The sequence below is a fragment of the Acomys minous genome, assembly GCF_964271855.1.
Source record: "Acomys minous genome assembly, chromosome: 8".
NCBI classification, from domain to species: Eukaryota; Metazoa; Chordata; class Mammalia; order Rodentia; family Muridae; genus Acomys; species Acomys minous.
Window position 1 is genome coordinate 14,431,173 of NC_140489.1, and position 18,974 is coordinate 14,450,146.

The window sequence follows — 18,974 nt, forward strand, 5'->3', positions numbered from 1 at the left end:
AGGCAAAATTCCTTATATAATGGTGCAAGGATCTTCCAATCCACAAGGTGGTCCTTAGGAAGGAACGCCACTGCCGAGGCCCCGTGTACAGCAAAGCCGGGCCACAGGGTATGTGAGGAGGACTTTTAGAACAAGAGGAGGAAATCTGGTCCCTCAGTTTCTCTCTTCTCAGGGTGTGGAGACATCATTACCAGCCTGGGCTTCTGGAGCGGCTGTTAGGAAAGCACTGGGATGCCTGATGGATTGTTTCCATGGAGAGCAATGCAAGAGGGAGATGAGCAGGCTCTCTCATGCTTGAAGGCAGATAATGAAAAGAGCCCCACGCCCTACGCTAAGCCTAGGTGTTGATCATATCTAACCCCTGTCCTGGGTTTTAAAGGCAAGGCAGGCGTGGGGTGGGGAGCAGAGAAGAGTATGTTGGAGAGAGAGCAAAGGGGGAAGAGAGAGTGGGAGCCACATGCATGTACGCAAACACTGCATTTGAGACTGGCTATGATCCGCAGAGAGTGGAAGGTGCTGGAGCCAGAGGTGGACGTTGGCTGAGACCGGGATAGGCTTGCTCAACCAATGAAAAGAAGAGGCTGCGTGTGTTATTATTTTCCACTAAACTGCCCGAGTGGACACATGGACTGGAGCTATGAAAAAAATGGTCCCCACAGTGTGTCAGATGTGCAAAGGGCAGTTTTATTTCTAGGCTGTAGATTAGGCCCAGTTAGTAGAGTGGCCAAGAAATTGTGCAGAGGATCTGAAAGATGATTCCCCCACACCCTTCTCCATAAATAAAAACCACTAAGGTTTGTCTGGTCAAAACCAGACAGAAATCTGTTTAGCAGAATGACATTTGGTCAGGCTGTGGTGACACATACCTGTGATCCCAGTACTGGGGAGGTGGAGGCACAAAGGCAGTGAATTTAAGGCCATTCTCTGCCACATAGCAAGTTCAAGAGCAGCCTGTGTTTCATGAGGCTCTGTCTCAAAGGTAAATACATTAGATAAAATAAATACAGCCACGGTCAAGTTTTATTAAATAAACTAAGTGCACGCAGGCCCACAAGGAAGTTGATGACACCAATAGTTTTTTTTTTTCCCCATGGCACCTTTATTGTTCACTCAGTTCAGGATTACAGGTTTTCCAGAATCACACAGCCTGGTAGGTAGCACACTCCCCAAGATGTCTCTCAAGTTTCTAACCAGCTTCTATCTCAGCTTTATTTGTGTCATATTCTGCAAGTATCCAGAAAGTTAGCTCCCAGGTTGCTTCCTGTTGTGGAGGAGGATGAGGTGCACAGAGCTGGCCCGCAGCAGGACGACAGACTTTCCTGCCACAGTCGCCTTCCTCCTCCCTCAGCAGCATACAGGCCCTCATTGGGATAAGGAACTGGACAGGCTGGGGCTAGAATCTTACTCCACTGCGTGCCAGGTAATCTCTGGAAAGATTCCTGGTCTCAGCTGTCCTTCCTTCTTCTATGACACAGGTGAGAGATCCTCCCTCTCCTCGGCTACCAAGAGGGCCCCATGACTTGCATACAAAGTGTCCTTCCTTCAGGTGGGGAAGAGGAGACATCTCTGGCCAGGGCCAGGTGCTCATAGGTATTTGATTTATAAAAGAGACTGGTCCCTTAGTGGAGCCCAGGAAATGGCTCCTTCATGGTGCCATTTAAGGAAGGGGCAGGCAGAGCCCCTCTCTCAGTGTTCTCCAAATCCAACAGGGCAGGCTGATGCCATTTCTGCCGGCGGTGGGATGAACACTGACCCTCTCCTTAAGGCTGTCCACTGCAGCCAGGCTGAGGCTATGTTAGGGAGCCAGGGAGCAGGAAACTTGTAGTTATGTCAGTCATCCCCTCAGAGAGGAAATAGCTTCGTGGAGGAGGAAACCAGCTTTAAAATGTGCAGGGGTCCTTTTAGCGAGATCATTAAGTCCCCTTCCAATGCCCTTGAAGGGTCACTTGTCACAGCGGTCTCTTTACAGCAGGAACAGCCTGTGTATACACTTTTACAGGGGGAGGTTTCACATCAGTCACATCCCACTGACTTCTGAAGAGACCCTGCCCTCCCCGCCAAGGCATCTCACCAAGGAAGGGATGGCACACCTAACACTGAGCTTGCCCGGGTCCCATCTCTCGGTCACTGTACAAAAAAAAAAAATCAAAAATCTGATAAACGAAATGGTTACAGGAGTGAATGAGCAACCAGTGAGCTGGTGACTGCCCCGTCCCACAGGTGACCCACAAGGCAGGGCCACACTCATCTTCCTGAGTGGAAGTCCTTTGAAAACAGGTTGAAAGCTGATCTGCCCTCAGCCCTTGTTCATGCATCATTCTCAGTTAAGGGCAGGGTGCGTCTAAGGTCTGCATGCCCACAATCGGTTTTTTACATCTCTGACAGAACAACAAAAAAGCCGCTCGACAACCTTGAAACATGCACCAGCTAGGACCATGGCTGGTATTATGGGAAAACGTCCTCTAGACAAGAGAGGAGGAGAAGAGGAAGGGAGAGAAGAGAAGAGGAGAGGGGAGGAGAGGGGAGGAGAGGAGAGGAGAGGGGAGGGGAGGGGAAGAGAGAAGCGAGGAGGAGAGGGAGGAGGGAGGAGATGGCGGAAGGCAAGGAGAACACAGTAGGAAAGGAAAGGAGAGAATGAAAGAGGGAGGAGAGGAGAATTAGAGATGGGAGAGGAGGGGGTGGAGCAGGGAAAGAGAGACGAGAGAACAGAGGGGTGGAGATGGAGAGGGAGAACACGGAAGCAGAAAGAGCTGATATGAGCTGAGACAACCGGACGGCTACAGAAAAAGATGTCCCGCAGTTGATGGAGCAAAGCGATTAAAAACAAGAAGAGCTATGGATCCAGAAGCGCTTCTGCAAATATTTGGTTCATGCTAAAAAATAGAGCACATTTATTAAAAATATATATTTATAAACCTTGATATGAACAGATACACACGTCAAGCCAATGAAAAAGGAAAAATAAGTTATCTCCCGTAACAAATAGCTGGACTCATTTGACAAATAGGATGCCTATCAGCGAACCGCACCTAGAGCTTGTCCCGCTGGTCCTGGGAGGTAGGCAGATGAGCTGAGTCCACCCCTCTCATCCTTTCCAGTGTGGGATGTGGTCAGCACTCCGGGACGAGGCATTTCCACACCCATCTGCCCACCACTAGGGCCGAAGGCTGGTCCTTCCAGCATCCTACCAGGTCTCCCGCCAGAGACGCTGAGTTCCTTGTGGCCTGAATGAGTTTCATTGGATACATTGTGCTTCGGAGTATCTGCTCCTCACAGCAGGGTGGGTTCATTTGGTGACCTGCTAGAAAGTTTGAAGGTGCATTGACGGAGCAGTGTGTGGTCTTCGAACCCGCTGGCCCCTGGCAGCATGTGGTCACCACTATAGGGACACACGGGAGCCTTGTCTTGTGGCTGGGTGGGGCCCTTCATAGAGTGGTGTATATGTATACAAAGATGATGACGATCAGGTTCAGGATGGTCCCAATGATGCCCAGCATGGCCAGCACGCTCTCTTCTTTGCTCTCTTTCTCTTGGCCTCCCCGGTCTTCATCATTTCCGCTGGTGATGACCATCTTGGTTGCAAATGTCTTTATCTTCCTCGCCAGGCTAACCTGCAGCAGAGAGAGAGAGAGAGAGACAGCAAAAGACCATTATTTCCCAGGATCCTTGCAGAGGCCAGGTGGAGGTGTGGGGTGACGAACAGGCTTTAGGATTAGATCATGGGTAGGAGTGACATCTATAGCATCTAACACAGCCTTGGAAGACATTCCTCTTGGTCACTGAGAGAGGGCAGAGCATGGGGACTGGGGAGATCGTTCTGCCAGCCAAGTGCTTGCCTTGCAAGCTCCAGGACCTGAGGTGGATCCCCAGGCCCCACAAACAAAGCATCCAACACCAGTGTTGGGGAGAGAGATACAGGAGGATCCCTGGAGCTCACTAGCCAGTCAGTCTAGTCTAATTAGATAGCTTAAGGAGAATAAGTAATATGGTCTCAAAGGCGGTTGACCTTTGGCCTCCACATGTGTGCATGTGCACACATGAACAGACACATGAACACACACACACACACACACACACACACACACACACACACACACACGGATGTCAGGACATAAGTTAAGGATTTTGGGCATTTCAGGCACGAGGTATTAATAACATCAAGACATGCATCCGGAGTCCAGTCCTTGGGCCACCCACTCAGTGGAGCTTGCTTTTCTCTTTCCTGTGGAACAGAAACAGGCAGCTGTGGCAATCACATTAAAGCTAGAGGGGAGGACATAGACTTTTAGGTGCTGGGTCAATCCCAGGAGATGAGTCCTCCTCCGGGTTCAGGAGGCCATAGAGGGCATCACAGTTGCACATGTTCTGGAGCTTTAGCTGAGGTAGGCGGCCGGAGTAGGCAGGTCCGAGAAGAGGTGATTCTGTACTCAAGAGAGGCTGTAAGCGTCGTGCCCTGTGAGGTGTGAAGGACCCTTTCACAGACTCCCATGGTCTCCGGCAGGAATAGATGTTGACACAATTGCTCTAAAACACTGTTTGGCACTAGTTAGGAAAGCGAAGAGACAGAGTCTATAGCTGGGCACCTGCTCTCCCAGCTGTGCATGAGACGGGGACGCGGGGCAGGGGGTGGCCCTGCTTTGTATCCTGGCCACTTCTCCAGCTGCAGAAGCAGCTGTCCCAACAAAGGGCTGGAGGCTGCCCAGGTGTGCACCAGTGCCTCAGTGCCCATGTGGTTTAACAGAGCTACATGACTGGAATATTCCACGGCAGTGAGAGGGCAGAGCTGCAGCTGTCCCCGACAGCATGGACCAAACCCACAGAGGGGAAAAAAAGCACTTCCCAACAGAATGTGTTCAGCCTGACTTTATCTGTGAAGGCTCCAAACAGCACACTGTTGGCCAATATGCGTTTTGAGTTCTGTAACAGCCAAAGAGTTATGCACATGAAATTTAGATGCGTGGCTTCCTCCAGCCAAAGCAGTGAGGAATACCTTGGAGCCCAGCAGCCTTCAGAGATGCGGGGCTCTCTCTGTGCAGGCTGAGTAGCGGACCCTGGGACGTTCACTGTTATTATTGTGAATGACAGGTCTATGTCTCTGCTATTCCTTTGTATAACATGTGTAGTTTGAATAGGCAAGACTAAAGTATACGTATTAAGGTAGTTAGTTCAGCCATCCAGAGACAGGGTCAGAGATTGAGACCCTCCTCACCTATTTCTACCCCAATTATACGTGAAATATGCAGACACGTGGGGACTTTATGGGATGAGATCCGGGGACGGACCGTGAGGAGACTGCATCTTCTCAGCTATCTTTCCTGATATTTAGGGGACCGCATGGAAAACCGTAGCTTTTTATGTGCTGTTCAGTTTTTGTCAACTCAACACAAACACAGACGTATCTCAGAAGAGAGACCTCAACTGAGAAAACGCTCCCATCCAATTATCTGTAGACAAATCTGTAAACCGTTGTCTTGATTAATGCTCGATGTGTGTGTGTGTGTGTGGGGGGGGGGTGCTGCCCAAGGGCAGTTGACTCTGAATTGTATAAGAGAGTTGTGGAGAACAGCCCACTGAGCAGCGGTCCTCCATGGCCTCCACTTCGGTTCCTGCCGTGACTTTCCACAGCGACGGACTTGCCCACTGAAAGATGAAATAGACCCTTCACCCTCAAGTTGCTTTTGGTCATGTATTTATCACAGCAATAGAAATCAAACTGGGCCAATATGTGTAAATAGACACAAGTATGTGGCTGTGTGTGTAGAAGTACACATACACACACACACACACACACACACACACACACACACACACGCAAGTAGCCTCCCCCGCCCCCATCCCATCACACATGCTCACCCAAACGTGCTTCCTCATACATCATTGGTTCTGTTTCCCTGGAGACTCCCATCTAATGGGCAAGTCACGTGGTGTCTCAGGAAGCACAGCCCGGAAGGATGGCCACTGGAAATCCAGGTGTTAGGAGTGAGGATCAACCATGACTGTCTTTCCATCCCCTCTATTGTGCATGCGAACCCCTGAAAGGCCTGGGCCACACCTCACAGAGCAACTCGCTGTACTCAACACAGTGTACTGTCTTCATGAAGGACAGAGCCCCTCGGGGGACAAGTGTGTTAGTGAATGCATGGATATGTTCTGAAGGAACACGTTCTGTTTTCTTTACAATCGTGGCTTGCTAGTGGGCTTTAAGTAGGTTCTCACCCCCAAGAGCAGCCAGGAAAAGCTTCTGTTCTCTCTCTCTCTCTCTCTCTCTCTCTCTCTCTCTCTCTCTCTCTCTCTTTCTCTCTCTCTCTCTTTCTCCCCCTCCCTCCCTCCCTCCTTCCCCCCTCTCTCTATCTCTCTCCCCCTCCCTCCCTCCCTCCCCCCCCTCTCTGTGTTAGCCTTTGGGCCTCCCTCCCTTGATGACCATTAAGTCCCTTACTGTCCCTTACTCCCCCCTCTTGACAACTCTCTTGTGACCCCTAACGCTACAGTCAGCTTTGCCTGGTTTTGAATTTTTTAAAACGGAATCACACAACACTCTCCCCTAGGCGGCTGACTCCCCGCCCCCCCCCCCCCACTGTTTCGCAAGCCTCACCCGTGTGGCTGGGTATAGCTGTAGCTTATCCAGTTTCCCTTAGCAACAGTGGCCTTTTGGATCTTCACACCAGTGTCAGATGGATCTACTCTCCTGGGGACAGGGCTCTGAGGGGCTTTGGGTTTGGGACTATGATGAACAGCACTGCTCGGACCATTCTTGTTTGTACCCATCTTCTGGTGCCGCGCATGCACTTTTCGTAGGAGAGTGAGCCACACTTAGCAAAGCTGAAGAACTTTTACAGCCGGTATCCACACACTCGTCCACTCCCCCGCTGCCCCGTTCCTCCGTGCGGAGTTGTGTGGCTGCAACACACTTTTGTTTCAGAACATTTCCAAGCAAACTGCAGATCTGAAGACGGTCTCCTTAAGTGCTGAAGCGTGCATGTTTTAGTTCTAATCCCGTACCTGTTCACATTTTTCTCTGATGTAAAATGTACACGCGTGTGGTGTCTTCCTAGCTACAGATACTGGGCAGAGGTAAGCAGGCGTGGGTAATGTGTGTGTGTGTGTCTCTGTGTGTGTGTGTGTGTGTGTGTGTGTGTGTGTGTGTGTGTGTGTGAGACTTTGGTAGTCCTGTCAAACAGATTTTCGATGCGGAGGTATCTGATTGCTTGTTGACAAGTGAGGGCTGACGACTCCTCTCCTCTTGATTTTGGCCATTCTGTGGTCCAGTCATTACATAAAACCTTAAGAAAGTTAGTTCACCAGGAACCCACCACCCCTCACTCTTCTCTGGGGGGAAGGGTCTCCAAACACCAGCCCCTGCTTTGCAGGGTCTTCGGTTGCCTGTCTGCTTTCTTCTATAGGCCGAGTCCTGGGACAGGAGCGTTCCAGCTGTTACTTCATCGCACAATGCTCAGGAGAGCCATGCTGAGAGAACGAGCGGGTCCTGTGAGGGACCTGGCATCCCCCTGTCTCTGCGGGGCAGGGAGCTGGATGGCTACGGCTACTCTCAAGAGATGAGATTAGTGCTAGCCTCATAACCAGAGACCCATCATCGCAGGCACTCAAGCACAACAAAGTGCCTGTCATCGAGGCTGCTTGGTTTCCAAGGCTTAATTTAGCTCCTTCCCTGAGTTAACCCCAGATGGTTCTGAGTCAGGAGGAGTTGGAGGGTATAATCAGGTCGCCCGTGTTTATATCCCGAGGACTCTGCAGCTAACCAGACCGGCCAACAGCCGCAGCCACCAAGTCCCCAGTTGTTAGGTACCAGCCCATCTCTCCCCATAGAAACCTCCTCGGGAGGGAGGCTGGACTCCCAGGGCTGTCACCGAGGGCCGCACTGGAGGGATGTGCTCAGGACATTGTTTTCTTAGGCAGTAACTGGGCAGAGGACAGGGGATGGCTAGTGTTGACTGGAGAGCAGGAGGGACTGGGAGCTCAGCCTAAAAACAAGGGCAGTGGTAGGAATGGAGTCAGAACAAACACTTTCCCCCCTCAGGCTGCTTTCTGACAGTTGTCTGGTCACTGCAGTGAGGTAAGTCATATCCCAGATGGACACTAAGCGAAATCAAGGCCATCATCTCTAAATGCAACACAGATGAGCAGAGACCATGATCACCGTGGTCTTTAATAGTGAAGAGAAAGGCATGTGCTTGTCATCACAGGGTAGAGACAGCTACCTCAGGACAGAAAAATCTCAAACTATGAGATAATGATTAATTAATCCCAAGGGGTTACATCATTTATCAGATACTACCATAAAAATGAACTGTGGAAGCAACAAACTAGGATATATATATATATACATATATATATGTGTGTGTATGTATATATATACATATATGTGTGCATATGTATATATGTATATATATACATGGTTAGTGAATGATATACAGTGGCCTGTGATACATAATTTAACTTATATTTAATATAATGTTAGTATAAAGCCAGCAAGAAAGTTATAAGCAATAGAAAAGTGGGTAAAGTCCTACTCAGGAACTCCTCAAAAGAGTGGCCACACAGAAACAGAATATGGTTATCAGAGAAATACAAATTAAAACACAATCAACTCCTGTTCAAGAACCACGGCACTCCAGCCGAGACATGAAGCACTATTCAAGGCACAGGGCTGGAGGAACACCAGATACTGGCCCTCTGACTCCTCCTGAGTCAGAGCCATCTGGGGCTCATCAGGTTGCCACCTTGGAAACCTGTACGGCACCTTGTAAAGCTGAGCACACTCGCCCCTGATGAGCAGCCATCCATCTCTTGGGACAAACCCTGAATATACTGCACATGTGCATACCAGCGCACGCAGATAATATCTTACGTTTACCGGCAGTAGTTTTCCTCTTAGCATAATGCTGGACACTGTGCAGATGGCCATAGACCATTGAGAGTCCTTAAACTGTGAGTAGAGGGAAGGCACGAGATGTTGGGGCATCTTAGGCACGGTGTTAAGAGGAAAGCACATTGCCGACTGTAGAAGGGAGGTTACCATTTATATGGAAGATCCAACACCACCCTAGTTTGGAGGCCTAAACCTGATGAATCTCCAAAAGAAAGCAATGGAATAAATGCCAAAGCTATGGCAGTGGTTCCTGACAAGTGGATAGGGTGGGTCGATGCTGATGGGGTCCTCTGAGTAGTGTTTCCTAAGCTGATGGCTGGCACACGTCTACTGTGGTTTCATTTCCTAAATACGTTCCTTTTTATCTATCCATTAACTAATAAATCAATTACTGATGTTCATAAGTGAATTAGCCAATTAACAAACAATACTAAAAACAAAGACAAGAAATGAGTAGAAACAACTTTGAGGGTGTATTTGCATGTTCATGAATCAGGTGCAGGCAATGGGGGTGTGTGTGCATGTGTGCTCATGCACGGGGAGGGGGGCAGAGGCCAACCTCAGGTTTCAATCTTCAGGAGCCACTCACCTTGTTTCTGTGGTAGGATCTGTCACTGAGACCTGGGCTTACCTCTTATTAGGCTAGGCTGGCTGACCAGGGAGCTCTCGGCATCCTCTACCTCTGTCTCCCGCCACCGCTAGGATAATGCACACACCACTATGTCTAGCTTTTTACACGAAGACTGCGGACTGAATCCAGCTCCTCATGGTTGCGTGGCAAGCACTTTACCAACTGAGTCAGCTCCCCAGCCACCCAATAGAAACAACACTTAAAACAATAGGGCTTTAAGGCTGGGCCATATTTAATGTCATGTTAACTGTCAAAAGGAGCCTTTCGTTGTCACCAGAAAGAAGGTCATGATTCTGCAAAGACAGAACACTGTCCGCAGCCTAGCATCCCTAAGGTACAAAATTGATGGGCCCCTTACTTTGAGCAGACTCAGCAAGCTGGTCCTCTGCTGGGCTGCTCCTGCTAAACACACTGGAGAGTTTTAATCGCTTGCCTAACTGGGATGCCTGTCTTGGGAAATAAGCCACGAGTACACAGTGATGCAGTGGTGCCGTGATCTGTGTGTGGACACTGCAGGGGATCTGGGAGAGTAGAGAGGAGTGAGGGTTCTGCGTGCTTGCTGGAGGCACAGCTGGACAGAGACAAGGGTACTTACTGCCGCTCACAGCGTTGCCCAGCATCCTTGCCTTCTTCCTCTATGTCTCAGCATCTCAGGTTTCCTCTGGAAAATTACCCTCCATAGTGGATGCTGTCAGTCATGGCACTGAAGGGATGACCTGCATCTGGCTAAGCTTACCAAACAGACTGTCTCTTTCTACACTCAGCCTTAGGAAGAGATATAAGGTGGGGCTAATGCAAACTCTGATTCATCCACGCGGATGGCCAGAGGAGATTCACCCTAGCCACAGTGCCCAGAGGACAGCCCGCTGACTGCTGCCTCTCGGAATCAGCTTGGATCACCATCTATTTCCTTGTGCCCCGCAAGAGCAACCCCCATATTCCTGCTCCAAAAATACTGTTTTTGTTTAAGCCAATTGGAACCCGTTGTGATCAATATTAATGATTCAAAATGATTATCTGAAAACAGAATGGATTATTTTGTTTTTAATTCCTCATTTGATACCTAAAATCCCCTCAGAGGACAGCCTGACATTTTAACATTGCAAAGCAGCATTAGCATTTACAGAGTCCATATCCAAGAACTGTGCAGTGGGGCTACTTTAAAAAAAAATGTGAGCATACTGTTTTAAAGTAGGCTTACAGCTTTGTGCTGGGTAATCCTTAGCCATATGTAGGTAGCCTCTCAGCCCCACAGGCTGCAGGCTGAGCATGGCTGCTAGAACTCTACGGAGGAGTGTTGACAGCACTCTTCCCCATCATTCTGGAATTTACCACCTCTCAACACAGCTCATCCCACCCCCTGACAGCTTATTCAGGAACATTCTTCTTTGTCTTAAAATAAAATCTCTTCACTACATCTTGTATCCACTGGGCCCATTTCAAAAAAACTAGCCCCTAAGCCAAGGTAAGTCCTCGTCATTCTCGGAGTTAACCCTGCCTTTGAAAAATTAACATTGATAGCTCTGGCTGCAGATGGAGCCGGGATCTTGTCTTGTCTCCATGGCTGAGCAGCTGTGTGCTCTGGCCAGGACGCCGCCTCCCTCACAGCCTCAGTTTACTCATCTTTAACATGGCATGGAGGTAGGACATAGCTTGTAGGATGAACACTATGGGATGCACCTGCATCTCTAGGTGAATAACAAGCTCCACCAATCAAAGGTGACACTGAAGGAGACTCCTTATGTCTCCAAGAGACCCGCTCTCCCCAACTAACGACCTCTCTGCTCCCTACGCATCCAGAGAGCCCACGTCATCACAGTCAAACCAAACCATGACATTACACTACAGTAGGTTTCCCGCTCCATGTGCAGGAGGGTCCTCCCTCCTTTCTTCTGGAACGTTCTGGCATGGTCAACCTTCTCCTACTGCACGAGCCTCCATCTTCTCTCCATGCAGCGTAAGGAGTACAGCTCGGACTTAAACCCACTTGTCAGTGACTCCAAAGGGAGTGGCGTGGTCTAGGGACAGCTAGTTTCAGTAGCCATTGTCCCTTGTTCTAGTTTTTTTCTTTTATGCTATTGCAAGAAAACGCTAACCAAAAGCAACCTGAGGAAGGAAGGGTTTGTTTCATTTCCAGGTCACAGTCCATCACTGAGAGAAACTGAGGCAGGAACTGAAGCAGAAACCGTGGAAGGATTCTGTTTGATTTCTTGTGCCTACCTAGGCCACCACCCACAGTGGACTGCACCCTCTCACACCATCTTCAGTCAAGGTAGTCTCTCAAGGACATGATCACAGGCCAGTCTGATCTGGGCAACTCCTCAACTGAGGATCTCACCTTCCAAGTGACTCCAGGTTTTCTGCCAAGCTGACTGTAAAACTTACCAGCACTTGTCTTGAATGCAAAATGGCCCCCCTCGGGCATATGGATTTGAACATGGGCTCGTGCACTTGAACACCTGACTGTGTGCTGTAGTGGTGCTGTTTGGGGGAGGTTGTGGAATCTTTAGGGAGCAGAGCCTTCCTAGAGGCAACAGATTAAAGCCGACTGGCCTGGAAGTTTTACAGCTGAGCTCTACTTCCTTCCTGTTCAGTCTTTGCTTCCTGACTGCTGGTGCAGGGCAACCAGCCAGTCTCCCTCCTGTTCATGCTGCTGCCACCACCGGGATGGAATGTAAGATTTGGAACTGTAAGCCACAGTACATCCCTGCTCTCTAAGTTGCTTTTGTTGGACTTTTTTTTTTTTAAATCACAGCCCCGAGAAACATGACTACTAAAGCTCCTACATTGGTCCTGGCGTGCTCTGCCCCTGTGCAATGGTGTAATCCCTTCCTTACGGATTCTCCACACTCGTTTCTCAGAGAAGCCTACCAAAAATTGGAGCTCGACCCTATCAGAGCCAGTCAATGGCCGTCAGTAAACTGGGGACCCAGAGAATGCTGGTGTAGCAAATGGTGGCAAAGTCCGTGTGGCAAAAAGGAAGTCATGCACATGAAGGGAAGACAAAGGATATTAAAATTCAGATGTCTTCTACAAATAATAACTTTAATAAGCCTTCCTAGCATAGGGAAAATATGCCTGGGGGAAAATTCAGAAGTTTTTCTGCAGCACAGTTGACTGTGCCCAAGCAATCGATTCTTAAGTAAATAAACCAACGGAGACTTTGAGCACGTCTGTTTTATCTCAATCTTAGAAGAACCCCAGCTCCCAGGTGCCAAGAGCAAGGCATACATTGCTGGTGGGTGAGGGGAGACCTTCACGTCTGTCAGTTTCTGCATGGGTGTGAAAACCGCAAAAGACAAAGGTTCTAGGTCTGGGGAGAGAGCTGGGCTGGCGAAGCCTTTGCCTTGCCAGCATGAGGACCTGGGTTCAATGCAGAATTCACATTAAAAAAAAAACAGGCCAGAGACTAAGGAGATGGTTCAGTGGGTAAGAGGGCTTGGTGCATAAGGGTGGGACCTATGGACAGAGTCCCAGCGGGGTGCACCTGGAACACCAGCATCGAGGGAAGGGGAAGTAGGCTCAGGTGGGGATTATAGGCGACAAGTCTAGCAGAAAAATAGTGATCTCTGTGTCTGCAAGAGACCTTGTCCCAAAGGAACAAGGCGGAAAGCCATGGAGGACACCTGGCTTCCTCCTTCAGCTTCTGCATGTATACTCGAACACACACACACACACACACACACACACACACACACACACACACGGTATGGTGGTATATGCTTATAATCCTAGCACTGGGACATGGAGACAGCCGGAAGGTTCCAGGCCACACATACTCCCACATAATGCACATACAACCATGCACGTGTGCATACACACAGATGACAGTGTTTGGACGAGCAGAGCTATTGAGTGGGACTTGGCCGGCAGGTACTTCTTTGTAAAGCAATGCCTATCTCAGGATTCAATCTTTGCTCCTCGGTGTGTGGAAAGTGCCATGTGATCCAGAAGAGGAGGGAAGAAGACTTTGCATCCACGCGCTGCCTCCCTCCCTGCATCCTTGCTTGCTGCAGTCAGTCACCCAGCTCAATTGTCATTCCAAGCACTTCCCTCTCTAGAACATTTTTGTACAGTGGGACGAGGACGGACGGGGGTGGTTCATCCTGGCCCCATTTACAAGGACGAACGGCTGTCCTTAAGTTCAGATTATCCAATTGGCGAGTCTAGAGGATGGTGCTGGAAGGCTGGGGCAGCATCAGCCTTTCCATCAAAACAAAACAAAACAAAAAAACAAAAAAAGAATAAAAGAAATAAAAAGACCACAGTGTTCTCCAAGATCATAGTAACTCCTCAAAAAAGCTGAGGCCAGTCTTCTTGAACAGCCTCTGAGCATGATAATGAGCCAAGTACTACACTAAGTTGCGAGGTTGTACATTTGGCAGACAAGGCCTGTGTCCCAAAGTCTAAATGAAGCAGATCACAAAGGCCACGTAGGTCCAGGGACCTGTGGAAACCTAGAATGGGGTGTCTAACTACCTGGGAAGAAGGCCAGGAGTCACTCCTGGAAGATGGTTGGTCCAAGCCAAAGTGGAAAAGAATGAGATTAGCTTAGTGAGTGCAGGAGAGAAGAACACCCAGGTGGGAGACTTCAGGCATGAAGGAAAAAGGAATATAAATACACAGGATGCCATCGCAAGGCTTGGCCATGGAGATGAAGGTGAGGTAGGTGGAGCTGGCCTGGAAGGAGAAGCCGGGATTATAGCTGGGGCCCTGTAAGCTTCAGAAAGCAATTTTGGGATCTATTCAGCAGATACAGCGGGGACATGGATGTTCATTTCATATTTATTTTCTCAGCCACATGCATTCACTATTTACACTCCCCTGTATGAGCGGGATGTTTCGTAATAAATTTTTAAAGCTCAATTAGCTCCTCAAATCAAGCCACAGTAAGCAAACACTGCTAGCTTGCTCACTGGATAAAACATCGCACCTCACCTCCAGCTCTGCTAGTGCTGCCCACACGGCCCTTACTTCCTGCCTTTCTAGCTCCCAAGATGGGAGTTGAGAGCCCCGTGCAAGCAGCCAGCTGTCTATGCTCGCACAAGGTCTTCAGCAGGAGGAGTTAGGGCCAGACTTTCTCCAGGGGACGAACTCGGCTACCTGGGTCTGTGCACATGTGCACAGCTCAGGTGGTCACAGAACGGACTGATGTCACAATGCAGTTAACCCGAAAGGGGGGGGGCAACCAGGTCATCCTGCAATTAGAATTGCCCCCTCCCAGCACCTCCTGAGAGCCACTAAAGACAGAAAACATTTGTAAGGCACTCAGCCTGCTCAACAGAGCATCACTGTTATGACTATTAATTAGAGCGCTGCCTCTCTAATTGCCACGGAGTGGCTGGATTTAGCCTTGTACTTGGTACCTCTCATGGTGTGTCTAGGCACTGCTTTCCAGTTACATAAGACTTCAATAGTCATGGCTATTTGGTAAGCAAGGGTGTAGACCGGGAGGCATATGGTCTTCCACACATCCACCCAGAAAAGGACTTCAGTACCAGAAACAAAAAAGAGGAACAAGCTACGGACCCACTAAGATTATTTTAATTTAATAACAGCAGTACCTACAACTGTATGCCAAGAATCTTTAAACTCTTACTTAGCACCTATTAGACATCAGGCCCTGTTTTAGTATATTGGGATGCACCAGGAGAACCAGACAGATATTATTCCTATTTTAGAAAAAGGTCTTCACATTCAAAAATGATTCCCGAACACTTACACCGTGTCACACACTGTCTGTAAGTACCAGGAATACAACTGTGACTACAGCAAAGAACTCAGGAGAAACTGAGGCAGGAACTGCCCTGATGCCACAGCCAACACTGCCTGTCTCCTGCCTGTCAAATGCTTCAAATGGCACATACCAGGTTTGCGCCTCTCACCCCGGTGCACCTGCTTGCTCACTCGCTGGTCACCCTCAGGGGCACAGGCTCAGCAGCCTTTCTGGGACCTTTATTCAGCCCGCATGATGTCATCTCTCATCTAGGCCTGTGGTCATCCTTTTACTCGTTAAAGGATGGGTTAGTCCTTCTGCACTAGCCCATGAGTTTTGTTTGTGATGGATGATCCTTCTCCACAACCTCCAACCCCCTAGGTCTACTATGGAGGCACCATGGTACTCCAAGAATAAACACGCTAATGGATGGATGATGAATAGACCGATGATGAGCGCATGAAGAATGGATAACTACATAGGTAGATGGTGGCTGAGTGTATGAATGGATGATGGATGGATCTAAGGATATGTGGATGAATGATAGGTGGATGTGCAAATGGATGATGGATGGCTATACGGATAGATGCATGGTGCATGGACAGAAATAAAGAGAGCCTGGACAGGTCAGTCCAGGTTACTGGAAAAGCACAGGAGCCAGATGAGCTGCGTGGTGGGCATCAACACAGGTACGCAGTGAAGCAAATGGTGCCAAAACAGCACGCCCCATTTCCTGGAACACAAAGCAGGGCCAGTCAGGTAGTGTGCACATAGCAGAATGTGTGTGTGTGTGTGTGTGTGTGTGTGTGTGTGTGTGTGTGTGTGTAGAGGGAGACCTAGAGGAGGCAACAAAGAGTCCTGTGCCTCAAGGTCAAGGGAAAAAACTGCCCCTTCTGGTTCAGCAACTCCTCGTGTCTCTCTTCTCTCACCATCTAAAAATGGTGACACCTGTGTCAATCTCAGAGCGTTGACACTGGGAGTTCACTGATGGGACTCGGTTTCCAGCCCTGCTTGCTCCCAGGGAAGAAGCCCGATCGGTGGGTTGTCCCTGGTTGAGTTTGATGATGTGCCCAAGGGGAACAACAGGAGAGAACAGTGGCCTTGGTGGTCTGCTTCCTTTTCTTTCTGACCTTGACAGCTGATGACAAGAAAGGTCACTTTACTGTGAGGTGAGTATAAAAAAAAAGTGTGAATACCAGTATAAAGAGAAGAAACCGCTCCCCACACTCACACTTAGGAATAAATTAATCAGCATTTCCCTTACTCAGAGAAAGGATATATTTTTAGGTGTGGGAGAAATTAATTATATCAGACTAAACTTCCCTGAGGAATGCGAGCCATCAGGTAGTCCTGAGTGAGGCAAGGGCATGGAAACCAAACAGGGGATGAGTGAGAGACCTAAGCTAGAGGGACGGTCGTCCACCAGCAATACTACCCTGCATGCCTGCCACCTGCTCTGGGTTACAGACCCTACTGACAAGTCAGCAGATTCTCCACCACCAGTGGGGGATTTGCATTCATGCATGGCTCTAAGGAGCTATGCCACAGAGGCTCGTGCAAGCCAAGGTGGTAACATTCATTTTTATACACATCTTATTGCTGTTTACATTGATACGACCCTTCTGAACAAGACTTCAATTTTCACCTCAGACCAGAGACGCCCAGGAGGAGCAAGACCAGCTCAGTAGCAGTGTGCACATCTGGTGCCCAGATCTTGGCCCAGGTATGTCACCCTCCAATGGAAGAGACCAGTGTTCCCTCCTTGGAGAACAGCCCGACTCTGGGATTGAGGAAGGGCAAATTCAAGATAGACTTTGGACACTCTGTAGTGCCATGAAGTAAGAAAGTGCTCAAGAAAAGATGGGTGGGAGGGCCAGCAGAGGATGCCAGCATGCATCCAAACAGTGCCCAGTGGCCGGAGCAGGGACAATGTGAACAAGAAAACAACCACAGCTTTCGATGCTAAGTCATAAAGTAAAAGACACACCCATGGGTCTTTACTGATACAAATGATCACAGAAGGGAATAAATACATGGGTGGGTCAGCTGTTTCTTTCAGTAGAACCCCAGATAACAGAGGCAGAGGAAAATCGGGATAAACTATTGCTACAGGCAAAGGCACTATGCATTCATTGTGGACCAGACCCACTGAGGAAGACTAAAACTAATGAGGAATATTTGACACAAAGAGTCACACAGATTCATGTGCTCTCAAGTGTCTATTTCAGAGCAGTAGTAGAGCAAGGAAAGATGGCTGCTCTACCAGTCTGGAGGAAGGCCCTTAACTAAGCATTCAAGGTCAGCATTACCATGGAGATAGGGACATTACATATCCTGACATGAGGGACCAAGAAGGGCATAGCACAGCTCCAGGGATATCTGTCCTGAAAAGTTCAACCTTTTCCAGGGCTAAGCTGAGAGGCAGGCATTGGACAAGATTGCCAAGTGCTCTTCTGAAATGCCAAGCGTCATGAAAGATGAGGACTGGTCACATGTTGGAGGATACTGAACAACAGTGTTCGCCACCTGCGCATTCTAAGATGCTGGGGTCATAAAAGATGGAAATCTGAGAGTGATGAGCTCAGCAAGATGGCTGCACGGGTTCTCTACGTCTCAAGTCCCCCAAAAGAAGCAGCTCAAGAGATGGAGGTGTCCAATTCCTGTGTAGTCTGTCCAGCTAAGAACAGACACCAGAAAGGAGTCTTCATCACTCCAGATCCAGCACCGTATGACTCCAGTGCCTGGGAGGCTCGTGGGAAACAACCACTAGGCCAGTCAACACAAGCCACAGAGCCAAGGGAGATAGTAACACGTTTTGGTTGCATGCCCTGCACTTTAGGGTGAGGGGCCAGTTATTTAGCAGAAGGGCAGGCTGAGGGAGGCTCTGTTTACAGTCCTAAGGGAGGAAGTATTTTCTTCAAGCAGGAGCAAGGGATTCTGGCGACATCTGAAAAACAGGCAGGTTGGAGCCCTCTGGAGAGCAGCAAAGAAACTGAACCTCAACTTTCTCATCTGCAAAATGGGGAGAAAAATTCCCTGAGGTGTCCAGTAAAGAATGGAGCGGAACCACAGACCGGGTTTGCTGAACTCGTCACTGTATCCTAAGTCTGTCACTCTGTATGTAGAGAGTTGGGAAGGGTGCTAACTCTAGAACCCCTGTGACTTGTGTCTCTGCTCTCACACATACAGATGGTCGTGGAGCGTTTCTGGGCAATGAGTTTGGCTTTCCCTAACAAGGACAGTTCCATTCTGGTATATTGGAACTGTCACTACACACTCCATGTTCCCATGCTAGCTAAGTCACCTTGGACTCACCTATCAGTCCCATTTTGCTGAGCTTTCTAGGGAAGTGGGGAGCATTTCCCTAAGTACTCATATCTGCCGAGTTTTATTTGTGCACGAGGGATGCCAGTGTGTGCACGTGCACGACCAGAAGTCAACATCAAATGCCATTCCTCGGGAGCCCTCTGCCTTGTTTTTTGAGATGGGGTCTCTCCTTAGTCTGGGCTCATTGGTCATGTTATACTGGCTGGCCTGGGAATCTTGAGGAACCATTTACCTGCTTCCACCTCTCTAGTGTTGGGACTCTCGGTACGTGCCACCATGTCCAGACGTTTTCACACAGTTTTTGCGGCTCAAACTCAGATCTTAGCAAGCACTTTCTCAACTAAGCTACCTCTGCAGCCCTCCACTGAGTGTTCACACTTGCAACAATGAGAAAGGGGGAAACACCACTGTCA

At 49.0% G+C, this 18,974-nt stretch overlaps 1 protein-coding gene across 1 annotated transcript in view; it reads right to left on the reverse strand.

Moving 5' to 3' along the window:
- Nucleotides 1-1,075: 1,075 nt before the first annotated feature.
- The window catches only part of TUNAR (transmembrane neural differentiation associated intracellular calcium regulator), a 47,629-nt gene continuing 29,730 nt past the window's right edge, over nucleotides 1,076-18,974 (reverse strand). Inside the window, exon 3 of the mRNA XM_084792660.1 lies at nucleotides 1,076-3,611. Coding sequence (XP_084648786.1) covers nucleotides 3,426-3,611 — 186 coding nt within the window. The 3' untranslated portion in view covers nucleotides 1,076-3,425. The remainder of the gene's footprint in view (nucleotides 3,612-18,974) is intronic.